General features: G+C 41.2%; 1 protein-coding gene across 5 annotated transcripts in view; it reads left to right on the top strand.

Moving 5' to 3' along the window:
• CLUAP1 (clusterin associated protein 1) overlaps nt 1–19,290 on the top strand; it is a 43,976-nt gene that overhangs the window by 2,122 nt on the left and 22,564 nt on the right. For 4 of the 5 annotated variants that reach the window (XM_060285494.2, XM_060285493.2, XM_060285496.2 and 1 more), the window contains exons 2-7: nt 796–907; nt 1,799–1,883; nt 4,416–4,595; nt 7,207–7,302; nt 9,470–9,553; nt 13,290–13,423. In XM_060285494.2, the coding sequence (XP_060141477.1) occupies nt 796–907; nt 1,799–1,883; nt 4,416–4,595; nt 7,207–7,302; nt 9,470–9,553; nt 13,290–13,423 (691 nt within the window). The remainder of the gene's footprint in view (nt 1–795; nt 908–1,798; nt 1,884–4,415; nt 4,596–7,206; nt 7,303–9,469; nt 9,554–13,289; nt 13,424–19,290) is intronic. The other variant, XM_060285497.2, reaches the window with a different exon arrangement.

Raw genomic sequence — 19,290 nt, 5'->3', positions numbered from 1 at the left:
TGAAATCCAGACTAATCTCCAAGGCCCAAGTAGCTTATTTGTGAATGTCATTGGGACATCTTGAATATCCACCTTCAAGAAGAGTGAAGACAGACATTATTTAGCCAGAAGCACACTGAATACAGGTCTTAGCACATCGTGGGAACTAAAAAGATGTTTTATTTCCAAGTCTTGCTTAAAGCTTAGTGACTGCAGCATCTGGTATCAACATGTATTAGTATTACTGTTTCTTAGTCTGTCTCATAATACATCTAAATACTGCTCAATAGTTCAATCATTTTCTTGAAGATTTCTCTAAATACAATGCAACTAATGTTTAAATTTTGTGTTATTAAGGTCCTATATGCCCAGTGGGAAAAAAAAGTCAACTCAGAAATAACACAAAAAACACAGAAATAACACACAAAACTTCACCCTACCACCATCACACCCCCCCAAAAAAAACCCACAGTTAACATTTAAACCGTGACCAGGTAATTCTCATTTTGAGTGGTAAAGAGAAAGATATCCAAGAGATAAATGAGGTATCCAAGAGAGAAATTAAATTCACAGCCAATCCCTAAACCCCATTTCAATGTACAGTTTCCTCTTCTCCCATTGAATTTAAATACATGTTTTTCAGGAAGCAGATTAGGTATTTTAACTTTTATCTCTTTTTTTCTTTCCTTCTTAGTTGATAAATAGTCCATAAAAGTGTCAGTAGGTTGGGAGTAAGAAGAGAAAGCAAAGTGTCTGCATTCATAAGTCGTTGCTGTTTGACGAGGAACTGACTACATTGTGTTTTACCTTGGACAGACTTTACAGAGATGATGAGAGCCTTGGGATACCCTCGACATATTTCTATGGAAAATTTCCGCACGCCAAATTTTGGACTTGTATCTGAAGTGCTTCTCTGGCTTGTGAAAAGGTTAGAACTGCACTTTACTGAGGTCTTAAGAATGTATATGAGTTGTTATTCATTAGCTACCTAGAAACAGGATGCTTTTGCGTAGCAAAAGGAAAAGTTCAATAAAATTTGACAGACTTGGTTGTAACCTGTTAAAAATCAGTTGAGTTTAAAGAATGCTGTGGGAGAAGGGAGTGTACCAGGCAGCGGTAAAAGGAGAATGTTTCTCAGTAGGAAGCCGACACAGGGGTGCTGGTCCGCATTCTTCTTCATCCCCTCACCTTCATCAGGGAGTGACAGGACCTCCTCACACATTCTGCTGAGTACCTGGCTTGGAAATAATTTAGATTTCATTTTGTGTGAAAAATCTAATATGATTCAGGGTTGGCAAACTTTTTTGCTAAGGAGATAGTCAATATTTCAGGCATTGCAAGCTACATAAGATCTCTGTCATGTATTCTTCCTTATTTTTTTTATAACCTTTGAAAAATGTAACAAACCGTTTTTAGTTTGCGGGCTGTTCAGGAAGAGGCCAAGGGCTGCCGTCTGTTGACCCCGGTGTGTCATCAGTTACTCGAAGAAAGGAACTCCACTGGGTCAAGGGCAGGCAGCCAGAGTAATAGTTCTGATTATTTTAATGGAACTTTACAGTCTGAGATAGATTTAATTTTGTAAGCTGAGCCCCGAATTTGATTTTTGAAATTTGTTAAACCTATTTTTAGGTGAAGATTTGTTCTCTTGAATGTTTGGTATTTTGTGTTGCTTCTGAAGCCTTTCTTACTCTTACTGCCTTAGCTGGGGACTCAGAGCTTCCTGTTACAGATCCACTGTCCTCTCAGTTGCTTTACCTTCTCTTTTGTGAACTTTATACTTAATTACCTTGTGTCTTCTCTCTCTCTCTCTCTGCAATAGGTATGAACCTCAGACTGACATCCCTTCTGATGTTGAGACTGAACAAGACCGAGTTTTCTTCATTAAGGCAATTGCCCAGTTCATGGTTGGTTCACAGTTTTTTGATGGAGTTGTAAAATTAAATACATTAGAAGGAGATGAAGCCTAGTTAGAGCTGCTTTCAGATTTCTTTTTTAAAAGTACTTTTTCCTTCTATTTTTTAAAAAATTAATTAATTACTTTTATCTTTGGCTGCGTTGGGTCTTTGTTGCTGCGCAGGCTTTCTCTAGTTGTGGCGAGCGGGGGCTACTGTTTGTTGCAGTGCGCAGGCTTCTCATCGCTGTAGCTTCTCTTGTTGCGGAACACAGGCTCTAGGTGCGCAGGCTTCAGTAGTTGTGGCACACGGGCTCAGTAGTTGTGGCTTGTGGGCTCTAGGGTGCAGGCTCAGTAGTTGTGGTACATGGGCTTAGTTGCTCCGTGGCATGTGGGATCTTCCCGGACCAGGGATCAAACCCATGTCCCCTGCATTGGCGAGTGGATTCTTAACCACTGGGCCACCAGGGAAGTTCCAGATTTCTAAACACACTCCATTACCAGACTTCTGTGGAGCCATTTTACCAACAAAGTTTTCTGGGTTTTTTGTTTTTAATTTATTATTTGTTAAGAAATTTAGAGTCCCATGCCCCAGCGGCCATTGGTCCCTACAGTCAGGCTGTGTTAGTTGGCAGGACCATTTACGTTTCAGGACAGCTAGGCATGGACCCTGCAAATGGACAGCTTGTGCCAGGAGGGGTGGCAGAAGAGTCTAAACAGGCTCTTACAAACATGGGTGAAATTCTGAAAGCAGTAGGCTGTGAGTTCACGAATGTGATAAAAACAACTGTTTTCCTAGAGAACGGACTTGAGGTTATGGGGAGGGGGAAGGGTGAGCTGTGACAGGGCGAGAGAGAGTCATGGGCATATACACACTAACAAACGTAGTAAGGTAGATAGCTAGTGGGAAGCAGCCGCATGGCACAGGGATATTGGCTCGGTGCTTTGTGACAGCCTGGAGGGGTGGGATAGGGAGGGTGGGAGGGAGGCAGACGCAAGAGGGAAGACATATGGGAACATATGTTTATGTATGACTGATTCACTTTGTTATAAAGCAGAAACTAACACACCATTGTAAAGCAATTATACCCCAATAAAGATGTTTAAAAAAAAAAAAAAAAAACTGTTTTGCTGGCTAACATACTGTCAATGACATCTACAGGCAATATTTCCAGAGTAGTTTTCCTGTGAGAGCTGCTTACCAGGTTGCTGCTTTGCCCAAAGGAGGCCATGTTGAAATTGAAGCAGTAGCTGTTCCAGGACATCTTGTGACAGCATCACTTTAAGTGGACCCAGGATTATTTAGTCTGGAATTTTAAAAATGTTTTAAAATTAACATCTTAATTTTTACAATCTTTGTTGCAAAGTGTAAGGTTGACTGAAATATCTGAAATTATTATGGAAATACTATATAATAAGGGGAATTGAACATAAATTGAAGATTAATGATGAATCTAGTTATTGACATTACAAATTACGCTTACAGAACACTCGTATTACTGGACGTGGGAAAAGAGACATGCATTACATAGTTACTCAGATAAATAAAAGTAAAGGGAAGTAACATACAGGAAAGATGAGTTACTATTCCTGAGAAATAATAAAGAGCACACCTAATTAAACCCGATTAGTTTAATGATGTGAAATATTTATTTTTCATGTCAGATATATGATCCTGCTTTTACTTGAGTAAAATTAAAGTATTTAAGTATTCAAACCTAGTAGAGCTAAAGGAGAAGAAACTGGACCAAAATTTTATATAGATAATATTTTTCTAATGGAAATTAAATAGCATGCAGATTTTAAAAAAGAATTTTATTTACTTATTTTTGAATAGGTAATATATTTTATGGTTCAAAAATTTTTTTAAATCATGAAACAATATAGAGTAAAATGACTTTTATTCTGTTTGCCATCAGCCCAGTTCCATTCCCAGTGATCACTATTCTTAATATCTTTCAGAGTTTCTTTAGGCATAATTAAGCAAATAGACTGTATATTCCTTTTCCTTCCTCTTACACAAATGGTGGCATACTGCACACCACCGTTTAGAATCTTGTCTTCATATAACAGTACATTTTGGAGAACTTTTCAAATACACATAGAGTTTCTTTATCCTCTCTTACACCTGAGTAGTATTGCTTGCAAGTTTATACCATAACTTATGTAATTTATACAGGTAGGCATTTAGGTTGTTGGTAACTTTTGTTCTTAGAAGCAATGCTGTAACAAATAACCTATACACATCATTTTGTTTGTGAATATGTATATCCCTAGCATAAGTTCTTAGGATTGGAATTGCTGGGCCAAAGGACATATGCATTTGTAATTAATTTTGTTGTCATTTACCAAATTGTTGTCCATCAAGATTGTATCAGTCAACATACCCACTTGCAATATATGAGTAACTTGAAAGTTTGATTCTTAAAATGATTTGGTTATATCCCTATTGTTGGCAGTGACATTTTCAAATGACCTACATGGAATTTGGTTTAGATTTTACGTGGAATGGGTCTTAAACTTTTTTTTTTTTATCTGAAAATAGGCCACTAAGGCACATATAAAACTCAATACTAAGAAGCTTTATCAAGCAGACGGGTATGCAGTGAAAGAACTATTGAAGATCACCTCTGTCCTTTATAATGCTATGAAGACCAAAGGTATGGAAGACTCTAAAATAGGAGAGGAAGATATCAGCAAATTCAAGTTTGACCTTGGCTCAAAGGTAAGGACAATGCAAGGCTTGTAGTGAGGGATGGAATGTTTATTTCTCAAACACTGAAATGGGCTATATCAATACAGCATCACTTCTTTCCTTACTCCTTGACTGAGGGCCATTTGTTAGTTTTGTGCTCATCAGCATTTGGATCAAAGCAGAAGGGACAATAAATTCAACTTTTTATTGAAAGCCTGCTGCTATCTGCCAGGCACTCTTCAAGCACTGGGGATACAGGCGTGAACAACAAGGACAGGAATCGTCTGTTCCCGCGGCTCAGTTGGGGGAGCCAGACTGTAAACCGCAAAGCAGAAGGAGTGACAGGTCAGATGGGCTGCATGTGTGGAGGATAGTAAAGCAGGGAAGGGGCTGGGGTGCCGGGGGAGGTGTCTTAAATAGAGGGCTAGGACAGCCTCAGGGATTGGATGACGGTTTCAGCAGAGATCTGAAGGAGGGAAGGAGCAAACCATTCAGTGGAAAGGTGTGCTGTGTGTGTTTGAAGAAACACAAGGGGGCCATGTGATGAGAGCTGGGAGAGGAGGCAGCCTCAGGCCTGTGGTCCCTGGAAAGCCACTGTCAAGACTTTGACTCTGAGCTGGAAAATCATTGAGTTTTGAACAAAGAAGTACATAATTTGAAACTTCATATTAAAAGGATCACTCTGGCTGCTGGATTGAGTCGGACTGAAGGGGGAAAAAAGGTGGAAGCCCAGAGACCTGTTAGAAAGCAGGAGGTGACAGCGCCTTTGAGCAGAGTGGCCGTCAGGTGCTCAGCTGAGCTTGGGGAGAGAGTGAGCTGCCAGGCGTCGGAGGACTCGATTAAAGCAACAAGCCAAACATGAAAGCTGTGTCTTTAATCACTAACTGCAGTGGTATAAGCAAGGGACTAAAGCCAGAGGAAGTGTCAACTCCCTGTTTCATAAGACTGCTTTGGCAGTTTTAATGCCCCCTGAGGCGTGGGAGAAGGTGTTTGCCCCACCTTCCCCAATAAGGAAGCCTCAGCAGAGGCACTGAAGATGACCTGGACCCAAGGCCTCAGATAAAGAGACCTAGGAATGCAGGTCTTTATGAGAACATGACTGGCCAGAGGGCCTGGTTCCTTGACTGCAACTCTCTTCAGAGACTGCAGGGCACTGGTGTTCGAGCACAGCTTTCCCCAGGAGGCCTGCCAGGTAAAGCCTCCAGGATTGCCTGTGGTCAGGCCTGAAAACCCATACACAGGAGCCAGATCCTCACTGGGAGGAAGTGGTCAGAGGTTAGAGCATATTTTGAAGGTAGGTCTTATGGATTGGGTGTAGGTTGGAAGAAAGCAGACAGCACAAGGAAGGTCCTGAAGCAGCTCTCTGGTAGCGCTTCCGGGCTGGTGGATGTGTTCTGTGTCTCTGCCATGTGATATGGTAGTCGCTAGCCACGTGTTGCCAGCATAACCAAGGAACTGAGTTTTAAGTTTTATTAAATTTTGAATGGTTTAACATTGAAAATGGCCACACGTGACTAGTGGGCACGATATTAGATATCATGGCTCTAAAGTTTTGGGTGTGAGTTCCTGCAAGGACAAAGTTGCCATCTACTGAAGTGGAGAAAAGTTTGGAAGGAGCAGATCTGGCAGGAAAGATGAGTTTGGTTTAGGACATGTTATGTTTGTGACGTCCACGAGGTGTCCAAGTGGAGATGTCAAACCTCAGCTCATGGCTTTAATCTTGGTATCAGAGCTGAAAGCTTGCGGGGAGTATGTGTGGAAGGGAGGTCCGGGGTTGGGGGTGGTGTGCGGCTGGACTCTGCTGAACTTCAGTGCTGAGAAGTGGGGCGGATGAGAGGACTCCCAGAGAGGAAGCTGGGAACTCGCTGCTGGTGAGGAAGCAGCTATTCGAGAGGAGTCCTGAGGACTGAGGAAATGGGAAGGAAGTCACCAGCTGTGAACGAAGAGTGAGAGTTGTCAGTGGTTTGAAAATGAAAGAGGGTGGGAATTCGTTGTTTTGGGGAGAGGGAGAGGGAGCTGAGCTGGGAAATGTTTGGGCTCTTTGGAAGTTTAGTGTATTCATGGAAGAGTGTGTGATGTGTAGATCCTAAGAAAGAAGCTGTGCCCAGGGCCAGATCATCATCATCTTCACAGCAGTGCCTTGTGGGAGCTTGTAAGGCCTTCATGCCGGTGAGCTCATTTGAGCTCACAGCAGCCCAGTGAAGTGCAGCCTGAAGGCAGAGAATGAGGGGACAGGGAGGGTTAAACATAGGGCATCAGGGTTCTGCGGTAGGCATGTGTCCCTCAGGTTGCCCCTCCTTTGCTCACCCCACCACTGCCAGGGTCCCTTATTATAGGAAGCGTGTCAACGTTCACAACCCCCACAGCTCCTTGTTGCAGAGTACATTTGACCTGACATTTGGGTTTTTCAGGTGACCTGGAATTGGTCTAATTTGTACTTAGATCAGTGTTTCCTAAACTGATGTTTTGGGAACTCTCTTCTCCAGGATGTAAATATGTGTCTTGTGGAAAATGTGTTCTATAGTCAAGTAAGTCAAGTATCCTGACTGGAGGTGGGAACCTATATGAACAGATTGATTCTTTCTGAATGCCTAATAAAAACCTGTCACTGAAGTTTCTGTTTTTGATATTTTCCTTCCAGATTGCAGATTTGAAAGCAGCCAGGCAGCTTGCTTCTGAAATCACTTCCAAGGGAGCATCTCTGTACGACTTGCTGGGCAAGGAGGTGGAGTTGAGGGTAAGCAGTGTTCAGATAACTCAGTTACCTCCTTAGCTAAGCAGATTTCCAAGGTTTCTTTTCCAATTCTGTTTTTCTCTGTTCTTTTGATTTCATTAAACGGTACCTGATTAAATGAGCTACTGTGGGGGAAAGTAATATACGTGTGGTGTTTGCTGCTGTTTGTGCTTCTGGTGGGCTCTGGTCTGTTTCTAATACCTTTGACATCTAGTTCAGGAATGGCAAATATGTGCCTGTTGCTGAAACTTTCCTCCTTGTGCCCGTGGCAGACTTTATTGATCATGATGCTTTCCCCCGGTACACTCAGCCTTGGCATTCTTCCCAACAAAATGCTCTTCTGAGCCTGTGGTTCCCAAATCTTGTGGCCCAGTGGAATCACCTGGGGATCTTTACAAACTACTGATGTCTGGCTTCCATGCTAATGTCATTGGTATGAAATGTGACTTGGGCACTGGGAGTTTTAAGTCTCCTGGGTGGTTCTAACGTACAGCAGAGTTTGGGAACCAGTCATTAATCTAGGTAGTCACTACCAATCATTTGAAGTTGATGTTACAGTTGAAACTTATTTGCAGTCCTTATTCTAGCCCATGCCAGTCAAGGAGGGTGCTCTGTCCACTGTGTTTAAGGAGCTGTTGAAGAGTGGGTTCGTAAAACACCCTTGGAGCTCCTATAGAGCTTTTTAAATCATCCAGCATCCAGGTCATCCCCCATACCAGTGGATCAAAATGTTTGGGGGTGAGAGCCAGATTTTTAAAGATCTCCAGGTGATTCCAACGAGCAGCAGAGTTTTGGACCTACTGGCTGGAGAAGAAATGGAGTGCTGTTTAATTCTTACCTGGGAGGATTTATGGCATTTGAAGCATACATGCTCATATCTAATGTTTTTGAATTAAATGCACTTAGTTCATTCCATTCCCATCAGGTGTATCATCCATGACTGCTCTCTCACTGCCTTGCCTGTGTTCTGGCATTGCTGCTACAGTGTAATGGCATTTTTCATTTCTGCCCTAGGAACAGATTGGAAGCGGGGGACTTGGTGCTAGCTCACCATCCCTGCTCTTGATATATTGCCACCTGGTGAAGTGTAGTTGGCAGAACAAACCTGACATAATGTCTGACAGCTAATTTAGATAAGCAGTGAGGCAGCTCCTGGCTTTCCATGTTTTCTGTTTATAGTGCACATGTCTACACGTGTTCCTCACAGTCCCAGAGACAGGAGCTGGTCACTTGCTATTTGCCAGCAGAGCCCTGGCTTCATTGTGAGGCTCACCAGGATTTCCCTGGGGACTCTTTTAGTACTGTCCTGTAATGAATTGATGGAGCAATCAGAGGCCGAACTGTTGCCATGGAAGCCAAGGGACCCTGAATGTAGGACTTCTCATATTCTGTGTACAGTCATGATCTGAGGAAGATCCCCTATCCAATATATGTTTTTCATACACTCAACAAAATATTCATTGAGGACCAGCACCAACCACAGGCAAGGAAGGCACTGTGCTCTGTGTCCTTGAGTAAGTCACGGTCCCTGCCCTCAGTAGTTTTCCACTGTGGGGGAGGTAATGTACACTGTGGAATAAAGGAAGCACAAGACAGGATTTGATAAAGTGCTCCAGGAACCCCATAACTGCATCTGCAATGAAGTCCCATGTTTCGGAAATTTCCAATACTGATATGATAGGCACAGATGCCTCCCTTGATGGTTAGTGGTTAGTGCTGGGGCAGGGCCGAGCTGATTCTTCTCATTAGTTACAGTTGTCAGTAATGGGCAACTTAGAGGGATGTGATCACAAAGAAGATTGTACAGGCTGGCAGTGGGTTCAGACAGCAAGTTGAGCTGCACTTGGTTTGGGGTCACCTGAATGGAATGCAAGTAAAAGAAGCAAATTTTGGAGAAAAGATTCTGGATGGTGAGTTCAGGTTCCTATGGTGTTAGGGTACAGGGGGCCTGTGGCTGGAGAAGGGGACCTTGAGCACTGGAGAGAGGCCAGGCTGGCCAGAGGATTACAGAAGACACTTGGAGGAGGTGATGGCGGGAGTGCTTTTGCATCAGAGACCCACACAGTAATGAAGCTTTTGAGAACCAGTCCATAAGCCGTATCTAGACAGGGGAATTGGTCTTGAGAATTCGTCTTCTGAAAAAATAATTTCGCTTCATTGTTTCCAATAGGAACTGAGAACAGAAGCAATTGCCAGACCTCTGGAAATAAATGAGACTGAAAAAGTGATGAGAATTGCAATAAAAGATATTTTGGTAAGATTACTTCGCTTTTATTTAATGTTTTTATGCCTGGGACTGGAAAATAGTTCCTGGCTCTACAGGACAGAACAAGCCAGACTTCATAACAAAGAAGGGACAGGTTAGTGGGGAGGTGAAAAATTTAGAGCACATTCTAGAATAGTTGGTGACTTACTGTTATTTTCCCCTCATTACAAATATGAACAATTTCTCCTGTTGCTAAAATTTTGCCAGTTTTATTAATTTAATAATTCTCTTAAATTCTGCAGTAATTTTAGTAAATACTTTATGGACTCTTCATACTTGATTTAACCAGTTCCTCACTGCTGGGCGTTTAAATGATTTCCAGATTTTCTTAACTTTAAACAGCACTGTATAAATAGAATGATCATCATCCTTTACTACTTACCCATGATCAGTTGTTATTTGCTTATCTCACCTATATCATTCATTTGGAAAGCAGAAGGTGAGGGGGACTCAGACTACTTGGGTTTGAATCCCTCTGTGTGATTTTAGGCAAGTTACTTAACTTCTTTGTGCCTCACTTTCCGCATCTATAAAATGGGAGGAATGGCAATGCCCACCACATAGGGTCCTTGTGAGCATTCATTATGACAGTGCGTGGCACATAGTAGGTATTCAGTCATTATTAGAGATTCATTTTATTCAGTAGACACAGACAGGGGGGCCTTACATAAATTAAGAATAGTTATAAAACAAGAATTTGCTGTGAGTTGTACAAAACTCTAAGATTGGTTTTTATAGTACTCTTATCATAAAACAGTAATACTCCCTGCGCAGCCCAGCACAGAGAGTTGGAGCCTCAGCAGGGTGAGACGTGCAGGGTAGCTGAGATGGGAGATGGTTACATACAGGCAGGTTGATCAAATAAGTAAATATATTAAAGATAATGGAAGCCAAGTTTCTCACTGTTGGAGAATGGAGTTACAGATATGAAAAGGGAGAAAATTAGATTGAACCCTGAAATAGGAGGTGTTGGCTAAATGCATGCATTTCAATATGTAGATAGATATAGGAATAAATTTTGTTGTGTGTATGTACGTGTAGCATATGTATGTAGTATATTTATGTACATACACATGCACACCCACATACACATTCATACACTCCTTAGCTCTGAGCATACCTAGCACCCAGATCTTGGCTTCTAAATGCCATTCTCCACTAAAATGAAGCAGGGCTCTTCAGGAGAGATGGCTGATTCCAAAGCTAGGATAAGAAAGTACAAGATCTTCTTGTGCCAGAAAGCAAGGAAGTGCTCAAAGAGTGTCAGAAGGACACAGAAGCCAGCTTCCCCTGGCCACACCAGGGACAGGATAAGCATCAAAATGAATGAATTATAGTAATGGATTATAGACCATTGAATGAAATGGGAGATCTTGAGTTCTCACTGATAAATGAATACATTGAAAACTGATGAAGAGCAGGTTTTTCACATAGTTTCAAAGTAGCTCCCTACAAAATACTTATTAATTACAGAGAGGAAAAGAGTAATGTCATAGGAGAAGCCTGACAGACACCCTCTTAATCCAGTGGTCAAAGGAATATCACCAGTGATGGAGCAAACCAGAATTATGCCCACCTGATGGGATGCAGGGTTCAGTGATATCTGTGCTATTCCTGCTAGGGGTGTGTAATCTGAAGCTAATCAGACAAAGGCAAATTGAGGGGCATTCTGTAAATTCCCTGGCCCCTACTCTTCAACAGTGAAAAGTTCATGTTCCTGTCATGAACATCCAGGAGAGGTTGAGGAGCCATTCCAGACTGAAGGAGGCTAAGGAGACCTGATGACTGAATGCCAGGGGTCACTCCCATCTGCTGTTAAGAACTTCATGGGGACAGTGGGTCTGAGGGTTGGGTGGGGGTGGTGCGTCAAGAGTTCATTTCCTGTCTTGATGATTGTGTTGTGGTTATTTAGGAGAAAGGCCTTATTTGCAGGAAATACACATTAAAATATTTAGAAGTGATGGAGCATCAGGTCAGCAGCTCATTCTCACCTAGGTTAGGAAAAAATGTTTTGTATTATACTTCAGCTGTTTGTAAGTTCCTCATTGTTTCTAAATTAAAAAAAAAAACTAATGATAATACTTGTGTGCTTGTCAGTGTTCTGGCTGAATCAGGTTAGCATGACATGAATGTGCCTTTAGCACTAAGTCAGTATTAAAAATGGAACAACCAAATGAGGGCACAGTTCATTTCTTGGTGAACACCTCTTAAGATATCTTTTCGTTGCTGGAAAATATACATGATATTTGATAATTCTAAAAACAAAAGCGAAACAACAACATGGATACTTAAAAGGGGTTATGAAATATAGGCCATTTATTTCAGAAAGCTAGAGAAAATTTTTTATGTTTATTACATTTGTCTTTTTTGAGGAACAGAACCTTTTTAAAAATTCTTTATTTTTGAGGTCAGATAGATTCACTAGGTTTTAATCTGACTTTGATTCAGAGAAATAGTTGCCATCAACCTGAGTTGTCTGTTCAGAAAGGAGCCCCACCGTGTCTTCCTCTGAGAGTGAACTCACATCTCTGCTGTGGTTTTTAAAGTACTTGCAGCAAATCAGTGGTTAGTGATATGATTAATCTTCATGAAAGCATCTTCGAAATGGTTAGTGTACTTAAACAAAAAAAATTAAGCCATAAAGTGCTGATAAAACTGATTGCTTCCAAATATGCACTGTCTCTGAGAGTCGTGGAGCGTGTCTGGGCTCCTTAGCTGATTTCTTTGTGGACCGCATAGTGTTTCAGAGGCCTGCAGGTAAACAGTAAACCTTCACGGGGCTACACACGTGTAAAGTCCTGGAGGGGAGGACCCCACCTTGGCCATCTGGAACTTAACAGCAGAGTTGGATAGTCCCAGCCTGGGGGCGCGGAGAGCAGTTCTACACTTGGCTGGTTGAGTTGCAGATGTCATTCCTAGGGCAGCAGATTGCAGCTCTGAGCCACAGGCCTTGACCTGGCCCGCTTACCAGACAACACGAGTGTGAAGACAGTGCATTTACTCAGACTAGCCCTGCCTCAGATGAACTTGCTCTTATGGGAGGGAAGATGGGGAGGCCTGTGGTTTTCGCCAGAGATCTCTTTCCCTTCACGCTGCCCTCTTGCTCAGGGGCCTGTGCCACACTGCTGCCCAGGCTCCCTCCCCAAGGCTGGGTCACACCGGAGCCACCCAGGGAGCCACTTTCTCCTAATGGAGTGGTTTCTCTGTTTAGTTCAGTCTGCGGTTCAGCTGCCTGGGAAGGGGAGAGGAACCTTCTCTCAGTCCCAGCAGGCAGCGCATTAGAGCTGGGACCAGGCGGCATTTCTTTTTGTTCCCTTCTAAGTAAAGCTAAGATAAAGTTTGTGTGTGCATGTATTCTGTAAGTCAGTTATTTGTAGCTGGGGGGTAGCCTGAACTATGTAAATGAAGGCAAACCAACCCTTCAGAGTGAGGTGTAACCATCTAAACAAGTGAGGTGGCAGGAGGTTTTGGGTCCCTCTTTGGAAACACCTTCTCATGGAAAAAAAAAAGTAGATGATTCTTTCTAGGCCTATGTGATGTTCCTCCTGGAAATAGTTGGTTAAACGAGTGATTGCTTGGGGGAGGGTTTGCTCTGTTTGCTTCCCGTTGATTATGTTTAGTGAGGTGTTGCTGGGCTTGAGAGGTTGAGAAGTCCTGCTCTTCCAAGAGTCAGGTCGTGGTCCTTATTGGCACATTTGTCTCCTTCATTTCCTGTTAAATGTAGGTGCAGGTTCAGAAGACGAAAGACCTGCTCAATAATGTGGCCTCTGATGAAGCTAACCTAGAAGCCAAAATTGACAAGAGGAAATTAGAGCTGGAAAGAAATCGGAAGCGACTCCAGACTCTGCAGAGTGTCAGGTAGATATGAACACCTGAAGTGTGAGTAGAACGCTGTCTCTGCAAGTTAAAGCAGACTGAGGGAATATATCGTCAGTGGTATTAACCTTTCAAGCAGTGGGAAAAGCCCAGCATAAAGATGTCTCTGCTGCAGAATGTACGTGTGTTTTTAACAGGCACACTGCTAAACTCATTCTCTTTACTGCTTTCAATATGTCTGGAAAACTGCTTAGTTGTTGAACCTCCCTTCTAGCTTTTATAGCTTCTTGGAACACAAGTCAAAGTAAGTAAATCCAGATGGCGAAAGTTATACAAGGCCTGGCTCCTCAGATCTGTGACTTGCCATAAATTAGGTGGAAACAGAAACATACTCCCATTTCTTGGTTTGAGTAGATTTTACAGTTTCTAATTCCTCACTGGTAATTCATCCTTCCTCTGACTTTCCCTTTCAAGTGTGTGCCTCACATTTTCTTGGAGCCCACACTTGCCCCCACCGCACCTCTTTCTTGTGCCCTCCCTTTTTCTCTCACTTTGTACCCTCCTTCCTTTGCTTTGTTTCTGTGTTGCCCTTCCTCCGTTTTCATTCTCCCATTATTTTTCTCTCTTTACTCCTTCTTTCTCCAGCTGCTGTATTCGCTCTGAATGTGTCTTGCTTTCTGGGGACACGTGCCTGGCCCACACTCTGGCTCCTGTCCTGAGATCTGCAGGAAGGCAGCACCTGGGGGCAGCAGACAGTAACCGAGGGAGCATCAAGGCTTCCTCTTTGCCAAGGGCAAGCCCACATCCCTTCTGCCTCTGGATCAGGGCCACCAGATAGATTTATCTCATTAAAAACTTCTGCCTTTCAAGCATAAATTCATTTTTGTTAAGCCTCAGATCTTTTGTTTTTTTAATTTATTTTTATTTTTTTTATACAGCAGGTTTGATTAGTCATCAGTTTTATACACATCAGTGTATACATGTCAATCCCAATCGCCCAATTCATCACACCACCATCCCCACCCCCCTGCGGCTTTAACCCCTTGGTGTCCATACGTTTGTCCTCTACATGTGTCTCAACTTCTGCCCTGCAAACCGGTTCATCTGTACCATTTTCCTAGATTCCACGTACATGCGTTAATATACGATATTTGTTTTTCTCTTTCTGACTTACTTCACTCTGTATGACAGTCTCTAGATCCATCCACGTCTCTACAAATGACTCAATTTCGTTCCTTTTCATGGCTGAGTAATATTCCATTGTATATATGTACCACATCTTCTTTAACCATTCGTCTGTTTATGGGCATTTAGGTTGCTTCCATGTCCTGGCTATTGTAAATAGTGCTGCAATGAACATTGGGGTGCATGTGTCCTTTTGAATTATGGTTTTCTCTGGGTATATGCCCGGTAGTGGGAATGCTGGGTCATATGCTAATTCCATTTTTAGTTTTTTAAGGAACCCCTCCATACTGTTCTCCATAGTGGCTGTATCAATTTACATTCCCACCAACAGTGCAAGAGGGTTCCCTTTTCTCCACACCCCCTCCAGCGTTTGTTGTTTGTAGATTTTCTGATGATGCCCAATCTAACTGGTGTGAGGTGATACCTCATTGTAGTTTTGATTTGCATTTCTCTAATAATTAGTGATGTTGAGCAGCTTTTCATGTGCTTCTTGGCCATCTGTATGTCTTCTTTGGAGAAATGTCTATTTAGGTCTTATGCCCATTTTTGGATTGTGTTATTTGTTTCTTTAATATTGAGCTGCATGAGCTGTTTATATATTTTGGAGATTAATCCTTTGTCTGTTGATTCATTTGCAAATATTTTCTTCCATATTGAGGGTTGTCTTTTCGTCTTGTTTATGGTTTACTTTGCTGTGGAAAAGCTTTTAAGTTTCATTAGGTCCCATTTGTTTATTTTTGTTTTTATTTCCATCACTCTAGGAGGTGGATCAAAAAAGATCTTGCCGTGATTTATGTCAAAAGAGTGTTCTTCCTATGTTTTCCTCTAAGAGTTTTATAGTCTCTGGTCTTACATTTAGGTCTCTAATCCTTTTTGAGTTTATTTTTGTGTATGGTGTTAGGGAGTGTTCTAATTTCATTCTTTTACATGTAGCTGTCCAGTTTTCCCAGCACCACTTATTGAAGAGACTGTGTTTTCTCCATTGTATATCCTTGCCTCCTTTGTCATAGATTAGTTGACCATAGGTGTGTGGGTTTATCTCTGGGCTTTCTGTCCAGTTCCATTGATCTATATTTCTGTTTTTGTGCCAGTACCATATTGTCTTGATTACTGTAGCTTTGTAGTATAGTCTAAAGTCAGGGCGTCTGATTCCTCCAGCTCCGTTTTTTTCCCTCAAGACTGCCTTGGCTATTCGGGGTCTTTTGTGTCTCCATACAAATTTTAAGGTATTTTGTTCTAGTTCTGTTAAAAAAAAATGCCATTGGTAATTTGATAGGGATTGCATTGAATCTGTAGATTGCTTTGGGTAGTGTAGTCATTTTCACAATATTGATTTTTCCAATCCAAGAACATGGTATATCTCTCCATCTGTTGGTATCATCTTTAATTTCTTTCATCAGTGTCTTACAGTTTTCTGCATACAGGTGTTTCGTCTCCCTAGGTAGGTTTATTCCTAGGTATTTTATTCTTTTTGTTGCAGTGGTAAATAGGAGTGTTTCCTTAATTTCTCTTTCAGATTTTTCATCATTAATGTATAAGAATGCAAAAGATTTCTGTGTATTAATTTTGTATCCTGCAACTTTACCAAATTCATTGATTAGCTCCAGTAGTTTTCTGGTAGCATCTTTAGGATTCTCTATGTATAGTATCATGTCATCTGGAAACAGTGACAGTTTTACTTCCTCTTTTCCAATTTGTATTCCTTTTATTTCTTTTTCTTCTCTGATTGCCGTGGCTAGGACTTCCAAAACTATGTTGAATAATAGTGGTGAGAGTGGACATCCTTGTCTTCTTGTTCCTGATCTTAGAGGAAATGCTTTCAGTTTTTTACTATTGAAATGATGTTTGCTGTGGGTTTGTTGTATATGGCCTTTATTATGTTGAGGTAGGTTCCCTCTATGTCCACTTTCTGGAGAGTTTTTATCATAAATGGGTGTTGAATTTTGTCAAAAGCTTTTTCTGCATCTATTGAGATGATCATATGGTTTTTCTTCTTCAGTTTGTTAATATGGTGTATCGCATTGATTGATTTGCATATATTGAAGAATCCTTGCATCCCTGGGATAAATCCCACTTGATCATGGGGTATGATCCTTTTAATGTGTTGTTGGATTCTGTTTGCTAGTATTTTGTTGAGGATTTTTGCATCTATATTCATGAGTGATATTGGTCTGTAATTTTCTCTTTTTGTAGTATCTTTGTCTGGTTTTGGTATCAGGGTGATGGTGGCCTCATAGAATGAGTTTGGGAGTGTTTCTTCCTCTGCAATTTTTTGGAAGAGTTTGAGAAAGATGGGTGTTAGCTCTTCTCTAAATATTTGATAGAATTCACCTGTGAAGCCATCTGGTCCTGGACTTTTGTTTGTTGGAAGATTTTTAATCACAGTTTCAATTTCGTTACTTGTGATTGGTCTGTTCATATTTTCTATTTCTTCCTGGTTCGGTCTTGGAAAGTTATACCTTTCTAAGAATTTGTCCATTTCTTCCAGGTTGTCCATTTTATTGACGTATAGTTGCTTGTAGTAGTCTCTTAGGATGCTTTGTATTTCTGTGGTGTCTGTTGTAACTTCTCCTTTTTCATATCTAATTTTATTGATTTGAGTCCTCTCCCTGTTTTTCTTGATGAGTCTGGCTAATCATTTATCAATTTTGTTTATCGTCTCAAAGGACCAGCTTTTAGTTTTATTGATCTTTGCTATTGTTTTCTTTGTTTCTATTTCATTTATTTCTGCTCTGATCTTTATGATTTCTTTCCTTCTGCTAACTTTGGGTTTTGTTTGTTCTTCTTTCTCTAGTTCCTTTAGGTGTAAGGATAGATTGTTTATTTGAGATGTTTGCTGTTTCTTGAGGTAAGGTGTATAGCTATAAACTTTCCTCTTAGAACTGCTTATGCTGCATCCCATAGGTTTTGAATTGTCGTGTTTTCATTGTCCTTTGTCTCTAGGTATTTTTGGATTTCCTCTTTGATTTCTTCCGTGATCTCTTGGTTATTTAGTAATGTATTGTTTAGCCTCCATGTGTTTGAGTTTTTTACGTTTTCTTCCCTGTAGTTCATTTCTTTTTTTTTTTAATAGCTGTTCTAAGGTTTTTTTTTTTTTTAATAATTTATTTTTGGCTATGTTGGGTCTTCGTTTCTGTGCGAGGGCTTTCTCTAGTCGTGGCAAGTGGGGGCCACTCTTCATCGTGGTGCGTGGGCCTCTCACTATCGCGGCCTCTCGTGTTGTGGAGCACACGCTCCAGATGTGCAGTCTCAGTAGTTGTGGCTCATGGACCCAGTTGCTCCACGGCATGTGGGATCTTCCCAGACCAGGGCTCGAACCCGTGTCCCCTGCATTGGCAGGCAGACTCAACCACTGTGCCACCAGGGAAGCCCCCTGTAATTCATTTCTAATCTCAGAGCGTTGTGGTCAGAAAAGATGCTTGATATTATTTTAGTTTTCTTAAATTTACTGAGGTTTGATCTGTGACCCAAGATGTGATCTATCCTGGAGAATGTTCCGTGCGCACTTGAGAAGAAAGTGTAATCTGCTGTTTTTGGATGGAATGTCCTATAAATATCAATTAAATCTGTTTGGTCTATTGTGTCATTTAAAGCTTCTGTTTCCTTATGTATTTTCATTTTGGATGATCTGTCCATTGGTGTGAAGTGTTAAAGTCCCCCACTATAATTGTGGTACTGTTAATTTCGTCTTTTATAGCTGTTAGCAGTTGCCTTATGTATTGAGGTGCTCCTATGTTGGGTGCATATATATTTATAATTGTTATATCTTCTTCTTGGATTGATCCCTTGATCATTATGTAGTGTCCTTCCTAGTCTCTTGTAACATTCTTTATTTTAAAGTCTATTTTATCTGATATGAGTATTGCTACTCCAGCTTTCTTTTGATATCCATTTGCATAGAATATCTTTTTCATCCCCTCACTTTCAATGTGTATGTGTCCCTAGGTCTGAAGTGGGTCTCTCGTAGACAGCTTATATGTGGGTCTTGTTTTTGTATCCATTCAGCAAGCCTGTGTCTTTTGGTTGGAGCATTTAATCCATTCACTTTTAAGGTAATTATTGATATGTATGTTCCTATGGCCATTTTCTTAGTTGTTTTGCGTTTGTTTTAGTAGGTCCTCTTCTTCTCTTGTGTTTCCCACTTAGAGAAGTTTCTTTAGCGTTTGTTGTAGAGCTGGTTTGGTGGTGCTGAATTCTCTTAGCTTTTGGTTGTCTGTAAAGCTTTTGATTTCTCCATCAAATCTGAATGAGATCCTTGCTGGGTAGAGTAATCTTGGTTGTAGGTTCTTCCCTTTCATCACTTTAAATATGTCATGCCACTCCCTTCTGGCTTGTAGAGTTTCTGCTGAGAAATCAGCTGTTAACCTTATGGGAGTTTTCTTGTATGTTATTTGTCTTTTTTCCCTTGCTGCTTTCAATAATTTTTCTTTGTCTTTAATTTTTGCCAATTTGATTACTGTGTGTCTCAGCGTGTTTCTCCTTAGGTTTGTCCTGTTTGGGACTCACTGTGCTTCCTGGACTTGGGTGGCTATTTCCTTTCCCATGTTAGGGAAGTTTTCGACTATAATCTCTTTAAATATTTCCTCTGGTCCTTTCTCTCTCTCTTCTCTTTCTGGGACCCCTATAATGCAAATGTTGTTGTGTTTAATGTTGTCGCAGAGGTCTCTTAGGCTGTCTTCATTTCTTTTCATTCTTTTTTCTTTATTTTGTTCCGCAGCAGTGAA

Source organism: Globicephala melas, chromosome 15 (assembly GCF_963455315.2).
Source record: "Globicephala melas chromosome 15, mGloMel1.2, whole genome shotgun sequence".
NCBI classification, from domain to species: domain Eukaryota; kingdom Metazoa; phylum Chordata; class Mammalia; order Artiodactyla; family Delphinidae; genus Globicephala; species Globicephala melas.
The sequence above is the reverse complement of the archived record's forward strand: the minus strand, read 5'-3'. Positions and strand labels throughout refer to the sequence as shown.